General features: G+C 44.4%; 1 protein-coding gene across 1 annotated transcript in view; it reads left to right on the top strand.

Moving 5' to 3' along the window:
• LOC126538981 (neprilysin-1-like) overlaps window positions 1-25670 on the top strand; it is a 37031-nt gene extending 11361 nt beyond the window's left edge. The window contains exons 7-21 of the mRNA XM_055075121.2: window positions 519-713; window positions 1710-1796; window positions 2606-2736; window positions 8034-8259; window positions 8797-8895; window positions 10329-10406; window positions 10466-10578; window positions 11734-11792; window positions 13994-14045; window positions 14145-14216; window positions 17144-17270; window positions 18790-18855; window positions 20839-20940; window positions 21961-22037; window positions 25017-25670. Coding sequence (XP_054931096.2) covers window positions 519-713; window positions 1710-1796; window positions 2606-2736; window positions 8034-8259; window positions 8797-8895; window positions 10329-10406; window positions 10466-10578; window positions 11734-11792; window positions 13994-14045; window positions 14145-14216; window positions 17144-17270; window positions 18790-18855; window positions 20839-20940; window positions 21961-22037; window positions 25017-25116 — 1584 coding nt within the window. The 3' untranslated portion in view covers window positions 25117-25670. The remainder of the gene's footprint in view (window positions 1-518; window positions 714-1709; window positions 1797-2605; window positions 2737-8033; window positions 8260-8796; window positions 8896-10328; window positions 10407-10465; window positions 10579-11733; window positions 11793-13993; window positions 14046-14144; window positions 14217-17143; window positions 17271-18789; window positions 18856-20838; window positions 20941-21960; window positions 22038-25016) is intronic.
• The last annotated feature ends 319 nt before the right edge of the window (window positions 25671-25989 follow it).

The following is a 25989-nucleotide window of genomic DNA, read 5'->3' as shown; positions in this document are numbered from 1 at the left end:
CTAATTTCGGCTTGTTGAAGTTCTGCCTGATCCCAGTTTGGTGTCCACTAATGTGGAGCCATATTTGAGGCGGTTGTGCCACTCCTTTATTGGTGAGACGCAAACGGCATCGTCCCCGAGAGCATCTTGAATTTTTCGAACAGTTTTCACTTGGGTATCGCCAAGCTTTTGGCAAAATTTGATGTAACAGTGCTACTCATGTTGTTCTGTCATTTGAGAGCCTACTTCAAAACCGGCAAGCACCGGCTACACAACGTTACTCAGAGGCCTACTGCCACCAAATGACGCTTTCTGCGGGCGGAAGAAAATTCACGCATGCGCATGAATGTCTCCTCTATATATCCACGGAAAGAAGCCCTCCGCACTTCATTGCTTTACGTGAGAAACTAGAAGGTTCGACATTTTTTATAATGCACCTCATATTTGCAAAAATGTTACATTTACTAGGGCCACTTATAAGGAACAAGACATAGAATGCACAACGCGGGACTGACTGTCGATTTCTGTTGGTGTTACAGCTGGACCAAGTCACATTTCCATTACTTGGACGAAACGAGCTCATGCACCCAGGAACGAAAAGAAACCGTGCATTGGTCAGTGCTTATAAAACGCTAATGGCAACAGCACTGCGCATCATGAAACCGCGGCTCCACGAGAAGATGATAAAGGTCATAATTGAAAACATTTTTGCTTTTGAAAGGGAACTCGCTAAGGTGAGCTAAATGAAAGATCCGTGCTGAGCCTGTAACCATGTGGAAGTGAACAGTTATTTGTTTAGTTAACTGGCTTCGTTCGTTGTTCAGCCCTTCAGTTACGGAGTCGACTACTCGTTCTTCGTGAACTACATTAGCAGACAACCCCTGGTGCGACCAAGCAGTTGCCCATAGTACGAAGAATTCCGCCTACGTATTGATTTTTCGCATAGAGGACATGGAATCTATATCTAACTTTTCGCGTAACTTTTAACTTGTCGCCTCCAAGTTTATCTTACCTTACTTTTTTCGTGTTCAGATGGTCACCGTCAAAGGACGACGCCGTACCTTCTTGTAAATAAGAAAACGTTTTCATCGTGGCCAACTTTCGCGACCATCATTGTTTTATCGACCAAGAGTAGGCGTGATGTGTTCAAAAGCACGATTTATAGGGAGTACTTTGACTTCGAGACTACTACTTATATTAAGTCATAAGTTACTTGCTCGTCAGCCCTCTACGTATTTAATAAAGCTCTTCGCTATCACTGAAGTTCAAAGAGAACAATTCACTTTTTTTATTTGAGAACTGACTAAGACTGCCACTAGAACATCTGCAAAGGAATACACAATAATATTAGCAAGTCGTACTTCAAATATCACACTTAAGTTTCTTTTTCTGGGTTACCCTCTATTGACAAGTACAGTTCCGCATTAAGAAAAAAATTTAATTTGTTCACCTAGGTTTCTGATCAGGTAGAGTACCTCTGGGCAAACAAAAAATTAATAGAATCGGCGATAAAACCTAATAAGTGCAGTGATTAATGAGTAATCGCTTTGTTAAATTTCCACTACGGGAACTTTACTCCAGTAGATTTAAAACACAGCTATGGACTTCACGTTACGTTTCTCACGCGTAAATGAGCATTTTGAGGCATCAGGCTAAGCGTAACATATATGCTACGGTGGGCTTTACTGGAATAAAGCGCAATATTTACGCCTTCCTCCCTTTTCCGACAGCGGAGTGCTCCCGAAGAAGATAGACGAAATGAATGGAAAATGCATAACAGAACCACGATAAAAGTACTCGAGGCGGCGTTTCCAGGGGTAAGAAAATCATCTCCATTTTCTTGCAACGTATCAAATGAGCTCAAAATTGGAATGGCCCGGCTACGCGTTGTAGCATTTTTCAACTACCAAGACGATGCTTGGATGGCTGCTTTACGAGCCTCGCGTAGAGGCTGACACGTCGAGAGAATATCTCACGCTGCGCAGCCAGCACTTCGAGGTGCTCAATGTATGGAGACGGCCAACCTGATAAAAGTTAAGCACCAATTTCTACGATTCTTGTCTTTCAGATATCATAGAAGTCTGGGAGTAATACGGATTTATTCAAGTGATTACGATTCTCACGTCTCTAATTTTTCTACGATAGAGTACCTGTGTCAGAGCCATGTCATATGGAACAAAGAACAGTTACGACACTTTTATAAGACGCTATTGAAGAAAATGGCCGATCAAGAGGCTTTTTGTACCAGAAACGCTAAAAGCGGTGTCATCAAGCCAGCTTTCCTGGCGGGCTCAAGCACTGCAATAATCTGCAATTGAAGGACTCGTCTAGCCAGAAAATAAATTCATGTTACAAATTGAGGAACGGAACGGCGACCAAAGTTGTGTTGCGAAAGAATTCGACATTTCGCCTTCCTCATTCGTTCGCTCTGAACCTAGTTTCCTGAGCCCTGTTCTCTGTAAACTAGGCTTCCAGGCGGAAGCCGAAACGTCAGCCTGTTTCGCAATGTCACTCTGGTCGGCGACCCGTTTTTCTGCGTCTAATATGTAAAAGCCAAAATGGCTGTAGACGTAAGTGTGTTTGTATTGACATTTTCTTGTTCCGACGCAGTTCTCTCTTCTTTCAGCTTCCTTTGTTGGACCTTCTGAACAAAGAATTCCGTCCAGTTAACATAACGCTGACGGAAAATGAAGTCGTCAGCATTTTTGCCAGCCCTTACTTCGCCTCGACAACAAAGTTGCTACGCACCACTGACCCGTTAGTAGAAACATCCAGCGTTTTATTTATTTATTTATTTATTTATTTATTTATTTATGTGCTTCAAAGGTCTCAATGCAGGAGATCACATGAGGGGTTGGAAATGTTGAAGGCCAAAAAAAGTATTGCTTGTTGTGAATGAGCAAGAAGAGACTTGAAGGAAGCAATATCAGTAGTGGTGGAGCAGAGCGTGACGTCAGCGTAGTGGAGCGGGAACAGCAATCAAGTCTCGCGCAGGAAACAACATCGCCGGTTCATAGAGATAGGGTTTGTTCGAGCGACAAGAGCCTCACAAGTGCTAACAAATCGTCCAGAGTAAGGTGGTGTATGCATAACTTAATTTTTCTTATACGCACCTCTGATTGTGCCCAAATGGGTATCTGCGGGCGGCTCAGATTACGCAGTGCATATTGCAATAGGTACATCGCCTTTAGCGCAAACTTCACAAATTTCCCTCTGTCCACCGCTGCTACTGCACATGATCCGTGTCGTGCTACACGAGTAAACTTGAGGAAAATGCGCCTTACCAACAAACAACATACGTACTAATCTTAAATGACATCTCTTACTTGGCACTGTCGATATTGCAGCCAACGGCATCCGGAGCGTACAGGGTCCTGAAATCATTTCGAAAGCGAAGGCCACCCGCATAGCGAAAATGCAACAAACTTTCAGTTAGGCGAAACCGGCCTGTAGAAAGTGCGCAATGCATGCCAATCACCCCCGTAGGCGTCGCATCCCTGCCTATTTTTGATTGCGCGGTGCGTGCTCCACTAATATTTCATAGGTCTCGAATCAAACAGGCGCCATTTCCTGTAACTGTGAGCAAACATGTTGGGACCTGTAAACTTTTATTCTCTGCGAATATCAGACGTAAAACTGCGGTGCTATATAGACCCGTTTTGCGGAGTGGTTTGCTCTAGAGGAAGAAGATGGCTCTTTCGGCGGTGCCCCACGCTTTACCTCAGCTAGTGAGCGCGAATAAGAAACCATCACCGCTTCTGCCTCACTAACTGTGCGGAAATGCATCTTAGTTATCAGTAACGAACTGCGTAAAACTTACGCTTCAATATTTGGAACGACAGATGGAAAACGCGTGCAATAGTTGGCTGGCATATTATGAATTAAATTAATTTGTGCGGTCAAATTCACGCACCGCTGTTGCTCAAGGACTGCCTATTTCGGCGGCCCTTCGCGATCGACGCCTTTCCTTGAAGGTAAAAAAAAAAAAATGTTTTATGCGCCAGCCTTGTATCGCTAACTTCCCTCAGATTTCAACCACGAAACGCTGGCAAGAACAAATACCGCTCGTCACAGACAGGCATAGAGAGTAGGCCGCCACCTGGCATAGTAAGTTTCTCGCACGATATCTACACACGTCTACCCCAACTTACCTTCAAACTTACGCCAACTCTGTCACCCGCACATCGAGAATGACTGAAGTGACGCACTCTTGAATCAATGCGCCGAAACCTGGGTCACGCACTATACCGTAGCACAGGAATGTTTGAAGATGAACGTTTAGTGGAGCTGCACAGAGGAAGTGAATGACTAGCGCTAATATACCTTTGTTACAAGCTATTACGAGGTACAGGACGTCGACGTTCCAACCTGGTGTGCGGCAAAAACAAATCTATCGTAACTGAATGCACCCGCGAGCTATTAGGCAGAGAATAAAGAATTAGATAGTCACCGATACTGATCAGACGAGGAGCGTTACTGGGTCAAAAACATGGCATGCCGTTGCTTCAAAGTGTTTGGCAAATAAAATGGGACGAGCCAAAGATGCTGTTCCCGATTTATTTCAGAAGCGGAAAGTTTGGACATCTTGGAATAAATTTCTAGCCTCACTTCTATATACACTGCTTCCATCGTTTGGACGAGGCATAGTGAGCTACGAAAGCTTTTAAAAGTCCTCTGAAGGTGTGACCAAAGCTTCCTGTCGTCTACCGAGTCATATTCTTCGATATCCGTTCAAACAGAAGTTTGCTGAGCCACGCCTGGCATCATGCCCACTCATTTTAAACAAGGGGGCAACGGAGGCAGCTCAGGCAAGCAATGGGCACGTCACCATGTGAACAAACTGGTGGCGCCGACGCAATGACCGTGAAAAGGTTCTATATCACAGGGAATCAACGATAAAAAAAGAACCGTTGATAATTTGGATGTGCAATATTAGGGAAAAAATGCACGTAAGTTTGCTGTTCAAGTCTGATGCTACTGGAGTGACAAAAACTTATGTCAAAGGGATTACGTCACTTGTAATTTGTTTCGCAACCGTATTACTGCTGCAAATGTTCTCAATCGACAATATATTATTGGCTTAGTTGTTGCATAAGCAGTGTAGCCACAGTGGTTATACAGATCAGCATCGACGCAGCTTTCGAGAAGTGTCCCATTTACCTTTACGAATTTTATGAATTGCCAATTGGAACTACAGGCTAATTTGTTTGCAAAGCTTTCTTGTCGAGTTCGAGGCACCTTCTCGTAGGTATCTCGCTTCTAACGCCGAACGCAATTAACGGGATGACGGCCGTACTGTTAATATTGCGGCGAATAACTCTAGGGGCTTACCGATTCGAGTAGAGAGTTTCATGCAATAGTTATTAGAGATAACTGTGGCAGTAGCTCCTACGGGAGCTGGAAGCAGTGCGATTTAGGCAGCATAGGAATGACGTTGAGTAAATGGATTTCCTTAAACTTCATTCTTTTGGCTTCAAGCGGCTTTGCGGCTTCCCAAGTTCATCAATACGGTGTTATAAATATGTAAGGCAACATTACCAAAATTACCTGACGGCAGCATTCGAACACAGCACCTTAAGCACATGTGTCAGATATTGAAACCATTAAGGCTAAACTCCACGTACGCTTGCCGGCGCTTACGCATGCTCGGATGGTGCGGAAAGAATTTTACGCGTCCAAGCATGGCGGAAGCACGGAAATCTGTTCCAGACAGATATCGTTGCTTGATTGCTTGGCATTTAGACGTGCCTTGCTACGCAGCTACGGCGTGGTACAATCTACATTTAGTGAAGAAGAATGATGTCAAGTGAGAATATGCTTTTCTTTACGTGTTCCGGCCGGAACCGCCGCGCCAGCGTGTAACAGTTTGTGCGTATTGCACATGCTCTGCTCGCTTTCCTGTGCGACAGAAATACAGGTGCTGGTCTGTCAGGTTGCGTGTTGACAATCGTCCGTAGCCTGAAGAGAGCGCTTGGGATTGGCGTCTCTACAGCGTGCTGGCCGCGTATGCGGAAGGAGCACGTAAACAAGCGCCAGCAAAATGGTTCCAAGGCATGCACTCGGCGTCGAGGCCACCCAGGCCCGAAAGAAGCTTCGCGCGGAATAGAAGCGTTTTCGCTACGCAGCGAAACGTGGTGCAGATCGCGAATGTATGTATACAATGTATACATGCAAATACAATAATTAATTGAATCACATACAACTCCCCTAATTTAATTAAACTTTAACGCTTCTGCCACGATGCGACGTGCGATGTGAGGCAATGCTAACGTTCAACGCTCTCAGATATTACGAACAATGACGCATTAGAATTCCTCAAGCAAACCCGTTTCCCTGTGCGTTCTGCAGACAACGCAGACAAAGAGCAGCGGTAAACGCAAGGTAACGTTTTACATCAACTCACCACTCTCGTGCTGGACCCACCGCTGAAGAAATTCCACATTTCGACGCCAAAGTCACCGCCGGTTATCGTCAACCAACGCAAAGAGCATACAAAGCTTAGCTTACATCGACTCCCACAGTGCGTGGGATCCGCCGTTTTCTTTTTCTTTCTTCCGTGGCTCTTCCTCCGTGACCTAGAGTAAGCCAGGCGAACACGCGCTGGCGCGCATCCCTTGTAGATGCAAACCGCCATTCTTCGCGAGGCACCGCAACCGCAAAGCGCGCCGGTAAGCGCACGCGTTGTTAGGGCTTTACGCCACGAGCGCATGAGCCGACAAGCGGCACAGGACCCCCTTTATCGCGGGCAAGCCAGCATGTTGAAGCGCTTGTCGCGTCTCGATTTGGCCACCTCGACAGGCTAAGCTTACCGCTGCAATTAGCAGCGATTATGTGTGCTCGCAGAGTCTTAGTGCCGTCTGCATGTAGACGGCTGTGAAACTTGGGCCCGTTAAGGCAGACAGAGTGTAATAAACAAGCATGCTGCGCATTATACTAATACATACACCCAAAGAAAACCACACTTAATATACACAAACACGTGGTTAATGAGCCAATCACACCAAGAATCCTTCGCTTTACGTAGATATATCAACCGGAGTTGAGTATGCCTCTATTATTTTTCCTCGGAAATCCCACTTCTGCCCTTAACGCTACGCCGATCAGTTTCCCAGTGATAACTTTCTAGTTCAGATTTTTAAATTCTTTTCCTTATCGCGACACTCAGCTTCCTCTGACTTACGTACAACTAGAGTCCCACGGCCTTCAGTTATATGGGCAATGCTCAACTGTTTACTTTCGCTTTGTGAGCGACCGTAGAGTGAGCGAAATTCACCGTAGGCTTCAGGTATGTAATTTTCGACTCACACCGAGAAAAGTTCGCACTGTGCAGGTTATAAATCAAGGAGCATGCATAAAAATTATTTGTGTATAATTACATGCTCCTCAGTGCAGAAACAGATAAATATCGTTGTGAACGATGTCTTGAGGCTGAAAATGCTTCTCGCATACGAGAACGTTTCGTTGGTAAAAAGAGAAGCTCCCGGCAACTATTTCCTCCGTCCCTGTGTAGCAGGAACGACAGTGCGGCACACAACAGGTCTTCGGATTTGAGCTGCTGATCGAGGGCCGCTCGAGCTTCTCCCAACAGGACAAAAGACAGAAGGAAGGTGCAAAGCCGCCGCCAAAACTTCGCGCCAACACACCGCGCAGCTGCTGTGCCGCTTGCCGAGTGCCTCCTTAAGACCAGTGGCGTCTCGGCGCTGTCATGGTTAGCAGTACAAAAAGCTCTCCCATAGCGTGACGGAAAATACCGTGACCGGTAAAAGAAGTAACACACGAGTCTGTTGTAATGTTCCTCTCGCCTTGGGCTCGATAATACCAGCATCTCCTTTAAGGCTGGCGGTTGAACGAGAACTAATTAGGCAATTGCTGGAGTTGTTCTTTTGCAGGAGTCTACATAGCACTGACAAAGAGAGTAAGTTGGATGATTTCACGAACGTCAGAACTCATTCTTCCGTTTGAAGTGTGTGATTAATCGCAAGGCACCCAATAGCATCGCTACTAGCTTCGAACGCTTCCCTCGATTTCTTACATGTCTTGTTGCTCTAACACAGGTGCACACTATACAACTACGTCGGCTGGCGCGCAATGCAAAAGTGGGCCTATCATGCATCGAAGAAATTTCGAGACGCCATGCAAGCCTTCATAAAGGCTGCGTACGGACATGAGGAGCACATACCCCTATGGAAAACGTGCATCAAGTTTGTGAAAACGCGCATGTCGGAAGTTGTCGGCCAGCTTTACGTGAGAAAAAAATTTACCCCGCACGCCAAGAGGAACGTAAGTATAAAGAAGAAATATGCTAATGGCAGCACATGGGTCGTTCTTTCTTTACACCCGACATTATCGGCAACATCAACAGTGTGTTGAAATTCGACTGCACGACGGAGGTCTTTTCATGTCACCCCGAAATACACACCTTCCTTGCCCCAACCGAAATCACAGGTTTGGAGGCCACTAACTTTCTGATTTAGCCCTCAACACTTTTCACTCTTCAGCAATTTCTGCAAGCACTTTGTTGACTGTCGTCAAGCAGGACAACAGTTAATTTTACCACCTCTTCTATGTCTTGACGACCAGTGCCGCTTATACATGGCACTGCAAGGCAGACATGCAAGCACGCCCACATGTAGAATCAAGAGCACCGTGCAAACGCGATTAGTTCCACTTGCGTCCGCATTTGCTCGCTTACCTTTCAGTACCGTCTGTCCGTGCTAACATTATTAGTTTTTAGTCGTTCTAAGCAGTTTCTACAATGCACGCTAAGTACATTAGCAGGAAGCACAGCAGCGTGGTTTTCAGGCTCTTTACTTACAGGTGCAAGCAATAGTTCAGAGTATGAGAAGGACCCTACAAAGAAGGCTTAAGCGAGTTACCTGGATGGATGGATGCACTCGGAGGAGGGCTCTCAACAAGGTGCGCTCGTTATTTCGCCTGCGTAAGATCCCGTGCGTGACGGGTCCTTTTATTCTTTTAACCGTTATTATCTTTCACATTTAAAACAACGCATCCATGCTTACTACAAACTTTGTCCTAAGTGTGATCTATGCCACGAACAGAGAGTCGCGAAAGTAGCTCGGTCGACCGCAAAGCAAGGCGGGCGCAAGCACCAACAGCCGTCTTCTTTCACATCCGGTGCTGAAGCCCACTTTTCACACTAAAATCGGTCCCTGCAGAAATCTTTCAGTGGCGATTAAGCGGCAAATGCGCCAATGCAAAAATACGTAGGCAGGTCCTGGATCCATGAGTTAAATTGCGTTCACAAAATCACAAAGTGCAACTGACGGTGGTGCGGAGCAGATCAGCGTCAGTTGCACCTATATATATATATATATATATATATATATATATATATATATATATATATATATATATATATATATATATATATATATATACATATATATGCACGCAAATGCACGCAATATTGCCGCGCGACTGGCCACTCGAGGCACTTAGCGTGTATTCGCGGGCTTCTCTGCCGCTCGGAAAAACACTTTTATGTAGCGCGTATTGAGCAACAAAAAGCTGTGTCGGGAGTTTTTCACGTCACTCTACAATTTTCTCATTGGCACTTTTCATCTGATTATAATATTTGAGAAGTTGCTTAATTAAGTCTAATTATCTAATTAGGCAGAATGAAAAGAAAAATAATTTGAATATCTGCAAGCGACGGCAAGCAACATTACCTTGGTTCTGTCCATCTACGTTGCATTCGCATAATTTCAAACTTGGGCTAAATTTAGCTGGGACACCCTGTATATATATCCTCGAAGAGCGAGAGAGACAGAAGAAAGGGGAAAGGCAGGGAGGTTAATCAGATGGGAACATCCGGTTTACCACCCTACGCTGCGCAGAGAGGGGAGAGCGAGGTAAAGTGATAGCAAGGTAGAGATAAAGAAAGAAAGGAGCATAGACATACAATCACAGTCGGTCACGGTCACCGCATACCGTCATCGCAAAGAACAGTAGCACTTGGAGCAGTATAACCATCTGTTCAGACTACAGCCGCTTGTCCAATTCTGTTGCCCTTAAAAACTGCAACAGCGCCCTCGTCGCCCTCCGCTGCGAAAAGATCGCAGTGGGGCTAGCGTCCATTCAAGGACAGAAGGATGACTGGAAGAACCGCTGGACGACTAGCATGCCATTTTATTGTCTTGACAAAGATTTGAATAAGTAGCGACATATTTCATATATTTACCCCTACTGCGGTTCCCGGACACTCCAGTATAAAAAGAATACCAACCGATTACGGTATTTTGCAACTGAACACCAGCCGTACCTCTCAATACCTAAAACTAAAATGTCGTGACAATTTAACTACACCCGATGGTTTCCCTCTATGACAGCTGAAAGAAATGAGGGCAAAGATCGGTTACCCTCCATGGATGCTCAAAATGAAACACCTCGAGAGGCTCTACAAAAACGTAAGCCAAGCACCTCTTCAAAGCAATTATTTTCAGGTAACGACGTCCCATTCTTTCAGCTCGGACAACTTAGTCGAGACGATCCGTTTCTGAAAATCTACCATGAACTAGAACAGCACGACAGGAGACGTGCTCTGCAAGATCTGCGCCGTCCTTTTAACAGAGCACACAAGTGAGTATCACGGTGTTGTTTATTACACGTAGTACGGAATAGGCGTTAATAGTTTGCTATTTTTTCTTTACTTCACCTCCACGTGTACCAGATTATATTTATTAAGATATTAAAAGATAGCACCTGTTTAATTAATAAAACAGTTTACTTACGTGTGCTATGTTGCGAATTGTCGGTGTTCTTGAAGTCAAGACAGACAAATTGTAGTTGCATAACAGCAGAAACTTTTACAAAAGGCAGGAGGAACACTACCGCATCGTTAACGTTTTACAGAAAGCTTCAGCTCATGGCTAACTCAAAGTTCTCTATTCACAGGCGTGTAAAACGTAGAAATGCTCTCATGAGGCAACCCAGGAATATATCAGAGACAAGTTTGTTGCATTTAAGCGAGGAAGTGAAATTCCAGTAACACTAGAAAGCATAATTTTTATTTAGAACATCATATTTCCTTAAAGAAAAGACAAATATTGATAAAATAAAAGATATGTATAGGCAAAAAGTGGAAATATGTAATTCTGCGCCGTGAACACATGCTACACTTCTGTAAACTTCATCTTTCTGAACATTTGGAACTGAAGAATCTGATAACTGAACTAACCATACGCGAAATTGTTGAAATATTTAGGACGGTTTCGCAAGAGAGTTGCTTACAAATTAATGGCATATATTTCAGAGCAGTGTATCATACATCAAGTATACCTTACCTTAGATATCCCACTCGATGCAGACAGTTATGCCACCTGTCGGCTAAGTCGTCGTTTCAGTCAATACGCAGCCAGATATATCGCCTTGCACCAGCAAGCCTACCCGCACTGTTATAGTACGCTAAGCAACGCTACGCACACTCCCCCACCCCATTTCAACTCACAGAACACACACAACACACAAAGATGTTTTAGACGCCCATTGAACCATTGAGGCCTCACGACAACACCCTAAACCGCGCTCAATTTATCAAAAAACAAGAAGTTTCTGAATTAACAAAAGTGTACATGCCACCGCAAAAAAGAAAACATGGCGGTAATCTTTAAGAACCTGTAATGCGGAGCATGCTTAAGGGTGAATATAATTGCAGATTTAATGTCTCGAACCATTTCTGTCGATCCTCTTTCAGATATGTTCACCAATTTTGAATTTTCCCTCTTTTTTTTTCAGGTGGGCGAATGGCCCTGCTGCTGTAAACGCTTATTACGATCCAGAAGCGAACGGCATCGGTAAGCTAAGCTGACCGTCCGGTATTTTTGCTACGCAGACTTGGGTTCCTTTGACGCCACGCTGTGGTTAAATAACTAATCAACTGTCTGTTCGAATAAACGATTCACGTTAATGATGATAGTGCAAGACCATTGTTTTGGAGACTAGGTACTCGTTTGTGTGGTACGCGATCTCGTGCCCCAGATTCCTATAAAAAAATTCTAGCCGATACAACGAGTGGAAATCTGCATACCGCAAAGCTTTGTTTGAGCGCACAGAGGGTAGAAACACGAGCACACGCACGCACACACACAAAAGCGCGGGCGCACACAAATTATGCAGCGCCTTTTGTTAAGTGGAGTAGCTGACTACCAGCGAGTAAGACGGACGACTTGAACGCATCCTGGTTTCACAGGCAGCATACGTATACGCACGCAACGTGATTCGAATCCATTCCACCCACAAAAAGCCTTTACTTCCTTATAACCATGCAGCCAGGAATGCGCGAAGGCGATCATTGTGGTTATTTTTATTTCTTTACTCCGGACGGCCGGCGCAGGCCGCGGATGCGCGGAGGCGAGCGCCATCTGGTGATGCTGCAAGGAACCCTGCGGCGTGCGCGGCGCACGCGCTCCGCTGTGATTGGGTGGCTCATCGGGCAAGAGAACAGCGAGGTCGTACCTCCCACGTTCACGAAACCAGGCGAACCTCGCACAGAAAAGCTTCGCTTCTGAAACATTGGCCCCATATCCAATAGACGTGTATGAACATATGAAGATTCCATATAAAGAAGTCACAGTTTCGCCCGAAAGGCAAAGCATCGATTGAGATAGCAAATTAGCAGAAAAATATACGAAGTAAGGATAGCAGTTTTACAGGCCGTATAAACTTATAAACATAGACATAGAAACTAAATTAACAAGCATGGTGTCACGCGCGCACCGACAAACCTGAACACATCTCATTCAATGACAGCGGAAGCTTCCTGTCAAAGCACTGGAGTGAGGAAGCGCGGCAGCAGCAGTGAGCGAAGTGAGCTTAGTGCTGCGTCTCCCATAAACGCAAACTAAGTTGCGAAAACACAGCGCGTCGCGGAGTCTGTCCCCGTCGCAGACGGATTTTGGGATACGGGTGGCCGGGTGGGTTTGCGCGGCCGGCCGGGGCACCTCGGAGCAGAACGCGCCCTTCTCCCTCCTCTCCTCCTCCGGAGCATTGCACGCAAAGGAAGACGGCGCGCTTCCTCCTCGCTTTCCTCCCTTTCGTGCGCGAGATTGAGCCGCGATCGCCGGCTCACCCTCGCGCGCTTTAACGCGTACATACAACATACGGCGGGCGGAAACAATTTTGTCGCACTTGGACTTTATACGGAACCTCACGGCGACGGCAACGGCCACAATGCGCCTGAAGTTTATATATAAGTGCTATCGCAATAAAAGCCGTGAATTCCTCAGTACACTTATGGCGCATGTCCCATATGAACGCCATGACAAGTATATGAACATAATCGTCCATAGAACAAAACTATTTCATTTTTATGTATCATGCGTAAAGGTTCGTACGGTAATAGGAACATATAGAAATTACATATATAAACCTGGATGTTTCCATATAATATACGTGGCATGTCCAGCGTAAGATGGAGAGTCTGCACCATATGATATAAGACAATTGCCCATGTGATATATGCGAACATAGGTGTCTCTATATAGAATAAATATATATGTTCTCATGAGATTTTTGACTCTGGAAAATGCGATAGTTTTTGATAAGGATCCTCCCGAAGAGAAGTCGCAATTGGTACTCTATAATGTTATGTTTACGTAAAGAAATGAATAGCACAGCAGACACATACCTAATTCAGATAATACTAAAGCACGTAACTAGATAATCGAAGTTGAAACGCTGACAGTGAATTGAATATTTACCACCTAACATATAGTGATTGACGCGCTTAGCATACCCATGTCTGCACACTAGATTTTATAAAAGCGCCATAGTGACCTCAAGGACGTAGTGCGATCAATTGAGAAAATTTCCTACGTCAGGTTCTATTTATTAAAACAGGAGATGTGGAGCGGCCTACAAAAAAAAACACGCAATATAGCGATGTAAAAACAGCATATACAGAACGAGTACTCTTTTGAGAGCATCCAAATAAAATTATTGCCGGCATTCTAAACGCAAGAGGCTCGTAACAGGCATGCTTCTCAATTTCTTGCAGTTATTCCTGCAGGAATTCTCCGAGGAGTATTCTACAAGGATGGCCTACCAGCGTATGTCGCTATTTGTGATGGGCTCTGCACCTAAGTAATGCTTGTATCCACCGCTTACCTAATATTCACGCATTCATTTCCGTCCCTTTGCCCCTCCAGATCTATAAATCTTGGCGCCATTGGCTTCGTGGTCGGTCACGAGCTGATACATGGGTTCGACGATTACGGTAGGTGTACACTTTTTAGGATTTAGTAGGCCACTGCGACGTACACATTTGAAAGCTCCTAAATCGCAAAATAACTAACCGCCGAATGCCTATTAGAGTGAGTAGACACGGGTATGTATGTAGGTCGAAAGGTGCATCGCGGCTTACACTTGCAGCTTTTTTTATGAAAGAAATCACCACAATTGGCCGCTAACACTAAAATTATAAGTACTGTATTTGCGTGATTCTACGGCGCCCCCGATTGTAAAGAGCAGTTAAACTATCACCAAAGTGTAAAAATAAAAGAAAAACTTGGTGCCGATTCGAGCGCGCACATGAACTAACGAAACTTGAGTCGACGCGTAACATGTTGAAACAATTTTACGGAGCATGAAAATGCAAACAGACACGTACAGAGCTGAATCTTTGTGCCTAATCGCTGTCGGAGTCCGATGGCAGCTCCTTCTCGCTGTCTACCGACGCAGAAGGTCATCTTCAGTTCTATCTAATGCATTATAAATGCCACACTTCTTGAACGCTTGCGCAACCACCATATGCGGGTGAGGCTATTCCATGCACCATGGATCCACCTTGCGGTCTCTCCAAGCGTCAAGTTTTTCAGACGACCCGACTGTGTGAACGCCTTCTCCTCGGGCCAGTCATGTTAGGCTGCACGGACGCGGTCTTTCGTAGGCTTAATTCGGCAAACGTCCGGAGGCTGGATTTGAAATGTCGTGCCTCCAGGAATTATGACAAGGTTGATTTGGCAGGCTGCGAGCTTTTCTTTCACGCAATCAGTGATGTGGAAACTGAAGAGATCGAGCACCAGCACTGGGCGCCCACAACGGTGGGCTGCTGGCCTCTTCCACCACACCGAGTCGATCCAAACCGTCATTAACTCGGTCTCCATCGAGCCCTTCGGTTGCACTCGAACTACCAAATTATCGGGGAATGTAATGTTCTTAGTCATCGCTTTTCGCTTGAAAACTCAAGTGTGGGCTCAACTTGTGCCCGTCCCATGGTAGAGCAGAGCATGGCAGTGACTTTGACCTCTTTGTTGCCAGAGGAAAGAATCCATACTTGCTGAGCACCTATCGATTCCACTGTGTAGTTCGAGGGCATATAAAAAAAAAGAACGGCATTTTAGTCGGCGTTTCCGGCCTACTCAATGGGGTAGTTGTTCGAATGACGAAGTTTTATAACAAGTCGCTCGAAGTGGATTAACTCCTTTCCATTACTTCGGTGAGTTTTTGGCATATACTTGTTTGTCGCCCAAGTGAAAAGCCGTTCGTTCTCATTAACTTCTAAGCCCAGCTCCTGCCTGCTTTGAAGCAAGTCCTAGGGTTGCTCTAGGCTCTGCCAAGATAGAGCGCCTTGACTTTGATAATGTCCGAGGAGACAGGCAGTCGGTTCGCACGTAGCTCCTTGACATACTCAGCAAGTGGGTCCTCTAGTTGCGGGAATAATCGTCCATGCCGAGGGCCAGGAAAGCCCTTTCTCGAAGCTTTGTAGTCGAAAATTTGTTTCATTTGTCGCCACCAGTCGGGAACGCATGTCTCAAGAACATCTAAGACACGCGACACTGTCCGGTTACCCTGTTCTTCTGCCAGAAGAATCAGCTTATGCTTGACGGATGCCTCGTAACCATCCTGCGAGTAGACTACCTCGAAAAAAGCTGGTTGAGCAGAAGCGCTTTGACAGGCACACAATAACCTGGATAATGGTGCCTTAAAAAAAAAAAGCTATAACGAAACAACGTCTGGTCGATGACAGTGTGCCCATAGCTGCCTTGCATTTAGCTTTTTCTTTAGAAAGCATCAATATTGTTTTTGATTTTGAGTAGAATTATTGAACTTGTAACGCGCACGCAAAATTTCAACGCACTTTATTAGAAAAAGGTTCACGTTAGAATCGTTCAAATACGGTACAGGCATTGTTTGACAAATTGAAATATCTAGAATACCTTTTAGAGATGTTTCATTCATGGTAAATTCTCTATGAGAACATGGAAGATTCAGAGAACTTGAAACACGCATACTATCGCAAAATTCCGTTCTTGAAATGTATCAGACGGTCCCTCCGCTTCGTTTTCAAATGCGCTCGCGTATTTGAAAACGCTAGTGAACCGATAGTGAATGTTGTACTGACACCTTTCTTACATAATGGTGTTATTTACTGAACCAATTTAGTTTGGAAGCTCTAGGCCATAGAGTTCCCTACAAAAATTACTAGAGGGTATTGTGGACCTGCGAACATTTAGCCCCTAATGACGGTAAGTGCGCGGACTTGTCTAATCTTCGTGCTTGCGCCTTCATGCATTTTTGGGAGATTATTTACTAGCCTTTACGGTCCCCAGTTTTCTAAAACTCAGTTTCTTAAACACGGTAAGGCAATCAATCTCTGCGAACAAGAGCAATCGCTGCATATTCTAGCATTTGTGAGGAAAAGGTTTGCTGAAAGTGATCAATTTGCAATGTCGCAAAGCCGTTCGAAGCGATAAACGTACGACGTTTAGGCAAACCCCCGTACTCGCCATCATCCTGACATTGCTTCCACTACCATATTCGCAGTTCCCGTAGACAGCATAGCACCTTAGTTCCTTGTGTAGTAATTTTTGTAGGAAACTCTATGCTCACGGCAAAGTTTCTTGCAAAGGCTAAAATGAAGGTCAATAGAGTGGGGTGTAAATGATCGCGCGTTTATGTTACAAGTAGCGTCACCAGCAGCAATACCCTGCAGACGAAGTAAACATGGCCTTCGCTGACGTTTCCAACACTTGTATTTGTTGTTTATTAACTGGGATAACATGGAAACATAGGCTGAAGAAGAGCCCGCTTCACTTTCTTCTATAGGTACTTAAATTGTCAATATATTTGGATAATTCTCGCAACTTTAAGCAAGCACACCTGAACTAGGTCACAAATAGGCATTATTTTTCATTGTTGTAGGTAGTCAGTATGACGCGATGGGAAGCCTACGGCGATGGTGGAGCAACAGCACACGGCAGCGCTTTTTGAAGCAAGCACAATGCTTTGTTGACCAGTACAACGACATCGTTGACAAGACCACAAATCTATCGGTTTGTATTCTCTTCTGTCATTGCTTCAGTGGCATAATCTTTTTTTTTTTTTCACTGCGCAAACGGAACAGCTGCGAGAAAGAATCTTACAATTGATGAATATGGTGTTTTGTCGCGCAAGGGCCAAGTATCACCAAAGAGCGCCAGGCCAGTTGTAATGAGTTCAAAGCGAAGCGATAAATTACGAGCAATGAATGTGACAGGGCCGTAAAGGGGCCTAAAAGATGGTCGCTGTAAAGTGCGCAAAAGCTATATGTAATAAAATTGTGGCAATGACTATGAAGTGTGCCAAGGACACGAAAGATAAATTGTGAAAGAATTACAATGTACTAAAATTGGTCACAGACAAAAAAATTTCAAGAAGCACTACTGCTTTAACAGAGCCGTTCAAGCGCAAGGACCTGAAGGCATGTGCTATACAAGAACTACTATAACAGCGGCATCTTCTGGAGAGAGGGTGCGTTACGAAACTATTGGGCTATTAACATGCAAGACCACATCGTTCAAAAAACCTAGGACAGCTTTTGCGGTAAAAAGTGGTTCTTTACCAAGAAACGTCGCGGCATGGAGAGGGACACAATAGCGGTATGCTAGAGGGAAATGTTTCTTTCTCTCTCTTTCTGCTTCCCGACACTTCGACATTCAGAAACCATCGCGCTGGGTTCCCAAAGAATTCTGAACGTATTAAAAGATAATTAAGATGCCATCGGTGGGAGTCAAACCGACAATTGAACTGGGGCAGGCAGCTGTTCTCCCATCCTCTTTCTAGGGTATATGAGTATGTGTTGCAAACCTACTCCTATGTATATTTTATCTGCTCCGCTTATGAGTGCAAATTGTATACGAGTAAGACGGGGCACAAGCGGCCATCACAGCTCTATCAGTATTGAGTTATACGCTCACTTCGGTCACAGGGTGGCGGTTCGACTCCCAGCGCCACCGTGTTCTCTTTCCCGCCATCTTGATTTCCCTGTTCATAATTGCTTCTCATGTAAACTATTAGAACGCTAACTTCCGCTATGCGTTCCATGGCCTCTTGGCCGTTTCACTTCCGCTAAAACAGTGATCTGCTCAGTCAGAACTAAATCATAAGGTAACAAACTTCTGTCCACTGCAAGTATACTTGGAATTTTCGAGACCAGCATCGAATGCCCCCAGCCTATAGTTTAACAAGAACGTAAGACATCGTGAATGTATATGCAAAGGTAACTTCCCCACAGGCTACAAGTCTACGCAGGAATTAAAACAAAGAGCGCGCTATGGCACGTAAAGAGCAATTCCATAAAGGTCAATGTGCAAATGCAAATTCAATGTGAAATACTAAAAACTAGAAAAGGAAAGCCTGCGGGTTCTCTTCATAACCATTTGCTTACTCTTGGTGCGTGCTTTAACACTGCACACTTCGATATTTTAGAGCGTCACATATAGTCAGCAAATACTTCAGTGAGAGCCTCAGCTAAGTATGTTATCAGCGATATAGCAAAACGGGTATGCTTTTTTTCTCCCTCACATGAACAAGCTCAACGGAAGGAATACGATTGGAGAAAACATTGCTGACAACGCAGCCATCCGACTGGCTTTTCAGGTAATTTACTGGACTGGCATTTCCGAATGGCGTCGCGCAAAACCAGTTGATTCTTCGTAGCGACGTTGCGTGCAGTAAGAACATTACTACTTCGCAGAGGAATGACATCTAATAGCACTTCAATGTGCACTTTATTTATTTATTTATTTATTTATTTATTTATTTATTTATTTATTTACAATACTGTTAGCCCCATGCAGCGGCCGCGGCAGGGTAGGATTGACATCAGTAGACACCAAACAGCAAAACGTAAAAATAGTATGCAGTGAACAAAAAGGTGGAATATGTGGATCCGGTGCAGTCAAGCACATTCCACCACAAAAATGACGAGACTGGTTTACTTGTCCAGGCAATGACATGAGTGGAACAACACGTAGAAACTATGCATCACAGACACGCGTAGATGTACGATTTATATATAGCATACAAAATTTAAATTCAATTCTAGAGTTTCACGTGCCATAAACACGATCTCCTGATGATGAACGCCGCAGCGGATTGCTCAATAATAATTTTGGTCATGTGTATCTTTAACGTACAATCAAAGATAAGTACAGGAGTGTCTCTGCATTTCGCCCGTCAAAATGCGACCACTGCGGCTGGGATCGAACCATTGACGTCGTGTTCATTAGCGCCATGCCACAGCCACTGAGCTACCGCAGCATATCATCCTGAACTTTAGACAGTGTGCCTTGACTATCGCTGAAATCACTAACTTAACACTTCCGTCAAATAGTGCCGCAGAATAGGTGAGGTTTGTAGCTTCCCATGTCTACACCGACACCTAAATTGAGTGCAACTATTACGTTCTGGAAGAGCGTCCTCTGTGCTAGTAAAGGCCGCGTCTACATCTAAACATTCGCGTCATTAAGTTACGCTTGCCTGACCGCGTTACGCGTGATTAAGCATTCGATTACCCTTGCATCATCACGATTTTATTTCGCGCAAAATATCACATCATTTACGCCATTTAAAGCATTACGAACGTGCGCGTTACATTCGCATTCTCAAAGAGCTTGCGAGTATTTCTGTGCGATCGGTGCCAGTTTCCTGCGCAAAATACGCATGCGACATTTTCTGATGGCTTGGGCGAAAGTGTGTTGTAGTTCTATTACAAAAGTCGTGCAAAAATTACTAATGCTTTCCGGTCCAGCGCGAGTGACAGGCTCCTGTGCCCAGAACAATATAGCATGGATGAAAAAAGAACAGTGCCCTTTAGTGGTGATCGCCCAGAGTGACGCAGTAGTGTTGACTTCAAATTTGATTATCAGAAACAAACAGTAAGTAAAACATCTTGACACGCTATAGTCAGCTTCATAGTTTTACAAAAAAGAACACTGAGAAAATTGAGAGCAAAAGAAAAAGCATACTTTCCTGGCTCTCTCTGTATTTATGTGCGGTGTTCCTTTCTCCCTTTGTGCAGTAACTTCCCTACCGAAATTTAAGCAAAGGGGCCCTTGAGCGTTCAACTTTCCTAACCACTTGGAGTCTCGCTGTTCGTAAAGTTACGCAGTGGATTACCTACTAGTTCTCCCTTCTGACACCGTAAGCTATTATTATCTTCGGTTAGACCCTAGAGGGCCCTTGAAAGATGGCAAAGCTCACAAACTTAGAAAAAAACTTAGCAAAGTTTGCCTTGGTCAGGTCCTGAGACCATTCGTGTTAATATAGGAATATTCTGCAGCATTCCGAGTTGTAAGCCTTCCTTAGACAGTGAGCCTGCGGAATAGCGAATACTCGTCTTCATTACGAGTCAATGTTAGCACTGCATAAATTGTATATTTAATGTAATAAGCGCAGCATAATCAGATCGCGATTTTGACACGTAAAACGGCCACAATAAAAGCCTTTTCGTACTAGTTTTGAGGTTCACATCGCATGATGTAGCAATCAAGTAATGCCTGAAGCTCTACTCAATGATGCGATGTAACTTACATAATGGGCAAATTGAAAGATGCATGAAAAGTTATCTCTTCGTTTTAGACGTACGAGGCTATGCTCAGGCGTTCCAAGGTGAGAGACGAGCGACTTCCAGGCTTAAAGAAGTATTCAGGGAGGCAACTGTTTTTCATCTCTAACGCCCTGGTGAGTGCTGGACAAGCATAAAACGGGCTACCTAAACCTGACAAAATCTGACTGAAAACGCGCTCCTACATTTCCATTTAGCTATATTGATGATTTCGGCACCGTGTTTCATTGCTCAATTAACAAGGTGAGCGTAAGGGGTAAATACCAAGAACATTGCGTGCGCAGCTATCAATAGTCTCTGCACTATGTTCCATTGTTAGCTTAAGAAGGTTAAATTTCTGTAACAAAAATAATTTTATTATACTTGGCTACAATATTACACTTCAGCATTGTATATTCATCTGCAAATACATAAGGCGTTTCTCCAACTCGAAGACTGGAAAATTTAATTTATTCGAAGCACGGTGACCGAAGGAGCCTTATTTTGCTATTATTTCGCTAATAACGAAGATCACAAACCCAAAGTTTGCCAGGTGGTCACTTTTTCAGTTTTAACACCAAGCTTACACCAATGGTGCCGACATTGCCCCTGGCAAAGTCGGCACCAGCCCATTCTCCACTTTTCACAAGTGCTCAGGCGAAGGCTGTGCTTACCGTGTCTGAGAATCTGACAAGCGGAAAACTGTTGCTTTGCTGTATTCGGTATAAAGCTATAGATGCGACGGAGCCTCTCATCCGCAATATTTGCTTGCTTTAACGTATAACAAAGTCTGCCTATGGACTTTTGGGAATATGGCCGCTTCTAATGCCCTACTTTACCTCAGCGAAGGCAACAAGATCGTTGAGGAGGTTCTACAGAAATGGGGCGACCTTTCACCTCTGGAGTCGATCGCTTTAAAGCCGCCAGGGGGACTAGTGCAGAATTAAAATAATTCCTGCAACACAGAGAGCTGAAGCTAAATCGATGTGCCAATATCAATAACTTGCTAACCAAAACAGAGCAAGAAGCGCCAAAGCAAGTAACGTAAGGACGTCATCTTCACACCTTAGGATATGCTCATGTTCCGTAATTTGTTTCACTTGCAATAACCTGAAATTTCCTTCTTTTGTTTTCACTTGCAAACGTTCAATGAGCAGATGTGGTGCGCGAATTCAAGAAAGAAGTTTCTGGTACAACAAATACAGTACAATCCTCACTGCCCCAGCAAATACAGGTAAGATCTCAAGCGTAGCGACTCAGGAACTTGGCGAAATGCTAGAACCGTAGCACTTTGGCAGCGTTATTCTCCTTGCCTCTCCATGACTTAGAGAGAGAGTTAGAGAGACCTTGAAACAGGTGGCTCATCTGAAGTTGTTTCTGTGCTTTTTAACATGGTATAAATGAGGTATCAAATATTTGTAGCCCAATTTTTTTCAGTCATTTTTGTAATGGTACTGCAAGCTTTTTCAGTGTCTGTTAATTGCAGCTATTAACAACATGTTTCTCATCATTGAGCTTTCTAGGCAAACGCTTCTACAAAAAAATGACTGGTGCTTGTGACCCAGGTTTCAACCGCGGTTCCGCGCAGTATACAGCCGCCGTTAGATAAAGTGGTGGGTTTACAGTCTCAGAAATCGCATGGCGACACAGTCGGTTCTAAGGGACGCCACTGTGTGGGCTCCGAATAATTTCAACCATTCTATTTTTGTTTTGAATGTGCACTTAAGGCACTCAAACTAAGCTTGGTGTTTTTTTTTTGTATTTCGTTCGCGTCAAAACGTGCCCATTGCAGCCGTGAACCGAACCCTCGACCTTGTGCTCAGCCGCACAATGCCTTGGACAGATGTTGAGCCCCACCGCGGGTTTAGCAATCTTGCTGTCGTTACGCTGCCATCGTCGTTGCCATAGTGGTGCAGCTGTTATGAGCTTAGTATGAGACTCATAGTGGCGCTGTCAATGACGCTCCGGTGACGTCGGCAGGTGCATTTGCTTTCGTCATCTGCAACGCTCAGGCTAGAATACTAGCGTAGCACGGTGCTCTCCAATTACTATCTGTAATTATTTTTATTCTGATAGTTTTATAAATACGAGCGTTAGGACGACAACAAAGTCTATATATTTTACGTACCTTCCATATGACCACCTGATGAATTTAGCCCAGTGGCTATCAAGGTCACTGATTCGACCTCGAGTGTGGCGGCCAGATTTTGATAGGGGACGAAATGAGAGAACGCTCGTGTATACTTAAACTTAGGTGCGCATGAAAGAACCCTAGGTGGCCAGAATTAATCCAGATTCCTCCACTACGGTGTGCCCCATAATCATATAGTGGTTTTGACAAGTAACGTCCCAGAATGTACTTAAAGAAAGAATTAGTTTTCATATAACCACAGCCGACACGCTGAGCCGACAAACATGCAGAAGCGAGCTGCGTCATGGTGGAAGTAATCAAGCTGATTCAAAAAATATCTTGCGAAGGTCAGCACTGTAGCAAAATAATACGTAACTTTGTTTCGTCTACTAATTTTGGTGGCCCTTTCATCAGACTTTCCAGACGGCATTTTGCTACAATGTCGTTAAAGCAGTGCGCGTACTAACGCACCGCCGCGGCCTCCTAATTTCTAAAGAATCGCATCAAGTCCAGCACACCCTGGGGCGACGAACCAACTACTACATCGCAGACACAGTAGCTGAAGGCCGAATGTTGCAGTTCATTGTCAAAAAAAGGTCAACAAATCATTAGGAGCGCGCCGCGACCACGGAACAGTAATGACGAGAAACTAACCCAGTACCCGCACGTGTAAACATACTGGTGACTAATAGACGACTCAAGGGGCAATCCACACTAAGCATGGTGACGACAGCGACTTCGTTCGGTTTCTGAGAGAATAGTGCCCTGGACCATTCTGTATATATTGTTCTACAAGCCTGCAGACTCAAATTTTAAAAATTCGAGCAGAGCATGTCAGCTGCCAGCGTCAAGTTGCCTTCACCTAGCGAACACGCTCGAGGGGTGCCAGCCAAGTCTCTTGCCGATGTCACACGCTGGAGGGCGTCACTCGGGCCTAATACACTAATAATAGACTGGTAATAGACGCTAATAATAGGCGCCTCTGGCCTCCTTGAAGCACATGATTTCAGGGATAGAAGGGGGAAAGTAAACATGGTCTCAATAGAGATTAGCTTTAGGCGATTGGAATTTTGATTGCAGATAAGTAGGGAAACCATAAACAATGGAGGCGTAAAATTACAGCGTGCCAGTAATGGTTCAAAAAGTTTCAATAAATCAATCAACCAATGAATCCCTCCATCCAGTTCATCCATCCATCCCTCCATCCCTCCATCCATCCATCCATCCATACATCCGTCCGTCCATCCGTCCGTCCATGCATCCATCCATTCATCCATGTAGTCGTTAGAAGGTTAGGCTACCAGACGATTGTGTGTTCTCTTTTTGAGGCAAGGCTTACACAGCGCTGGTGATCAACTGGTGAATTTCATTGGCATCCAAGTAATGAGTGCTACTACAAGAAATACGTTGTCAAAAAAAAAAAGTTCACATGCTAAGGATTTAGTCGCTGAAGGAACGGTAAGGAATTAACTAACTGTTGACGTTACTTATTTGCACATCTTGCCGCATCGTATTAAGAAAGTTGTAGAAGGTCGTGGTTGAACTGTCTTGTTTTCGGGCAACAAACAAGTTGGGTCGCTTGTGAGACGGTTGTCATCAGTGACATCCATTTGTCAATTCCATAACACTGAATTCAGTTAAACACAGTTATTGAAAAAGGGCGTTTTCTTAGTACCTGAACATGGACAACGGTAAAACTATCCATTTAGAGGTAGGTGCAGTGTTCTGCCCACTTTCCAAAGAAACACTGAATGCGTGTACAAACAATGCGAATGCGACAGCTTATAGCGTTCATGGAAATAAATGTGTGGGAGGACATTCTTTGAGGAAACAGGGCAGAAGGCAACGTGACAGCACGAATGCAGCCTTTGCTCAACATGCCAGTTATTTTCACTTTCGCGGGATAGCTCAGTTGTAATCAATTGCAGAAAAGAAATTTAGAGTTCCCACGAAGAGGGGGATTCACTACCTACACCCAGTGGGTTTTGTGAATTTTTCAGTAATACCTCACTGTGTCAACTTGTAGAGTATATGATATCAATGAAGTCAACTTCCGCTTCCATATTTTTGCATCTCTTGCAGGGTGAACGTACCCTTGAGCAACTTCCCAGCCTTCTCAAGAGCCTTCAAATGCGGAAATAATTCCGCGATGCATCGAAGAAAGAAGTGTGTCCTCTGGTAGACATGAATGGGTCAAACCTCCGATGAAGAAACATCACAACATGGCGCTGCATGCAAGTGGCCCAAACAAAACATCGCGCATTCACGCTTTATCACTGGCTGAACATTGTAGCGGTCTTGTCAAAAAAACATAGAATCCAGAAAAGCCTGTGTATCACACATTCAGAAAACAGGTAGCGATAATTAAAGCTACAACCAAAACTTATATGCGAAAATTTTGTTTTTATGTGTAGGTAAGAGAAATACAATCACTCGTAAACGGCAACATACGATTAGCACAAGACACTTGCAGCGTGCAATCTACCCATACTTTCCACTCATTTTGTCAATTCCAAACTGGCTTACTGAAACGCATCAAGTCAAGAATTGCCACGAGGAGAGCGAACATAGTGGTGGACTTGCATTAAGTGTGGCAGAATTTCTGCTGAATAAAACTCCTGAACAGCTTAGTTTCATAGAACAGTGGAAACCTGTCGCAAAACTACAATACACTCTATCTCTTGTCTTCTTGAAACGTTAGTGCTATAGCAAGTCGATTAATAAATAACCTTTATATATAAACGTGTAGTCATTTTGGTCAAATGCGGATTCAGTGTGATAACTTGCGTGGCTCAATGTTATTTACGACATCCGGCTGCGGGTCTCAAGTCCAGAGGCCTCTGTAACCTGCACAACCTGTTCTTGACCCGTTTCTTGTGCAGTCCCTTCATTTATTGAGATCTTCAAAAACAAAACAACCGTTTCTCCATACAATGTCTTATATGGGAAGTAGTAAAATGTCGCTTAAGGTTGAGGCCCGTTTGCGATATAAGTTTGAAGGGCATTGAAACGACGAGCCGGAAGTCATGGATGTAAACACTGGTGCCGCTATCCC

The sequence above is a fragment of the Dermacentor andersoni genome, chromosome 11 (genome assembly GCF_023375885.2).
Source record: "Dermacentor andersoni chromosome 11, qqDerAnde1_hic_scaffold, whole genome shotgun sequence".
NCBI classification, from domain to species: Eukaryota; Metazoa; Arthropoda; class Arachnida; order Ixodida; family Ixodidae; genus Dermacentor; species Dermacentor andersoni.
The sequence above is the reverse complement of the archived record's forward strand: the minus strand, read 5'-3'. Positions and strand labels throughout refer to the sequence as shown.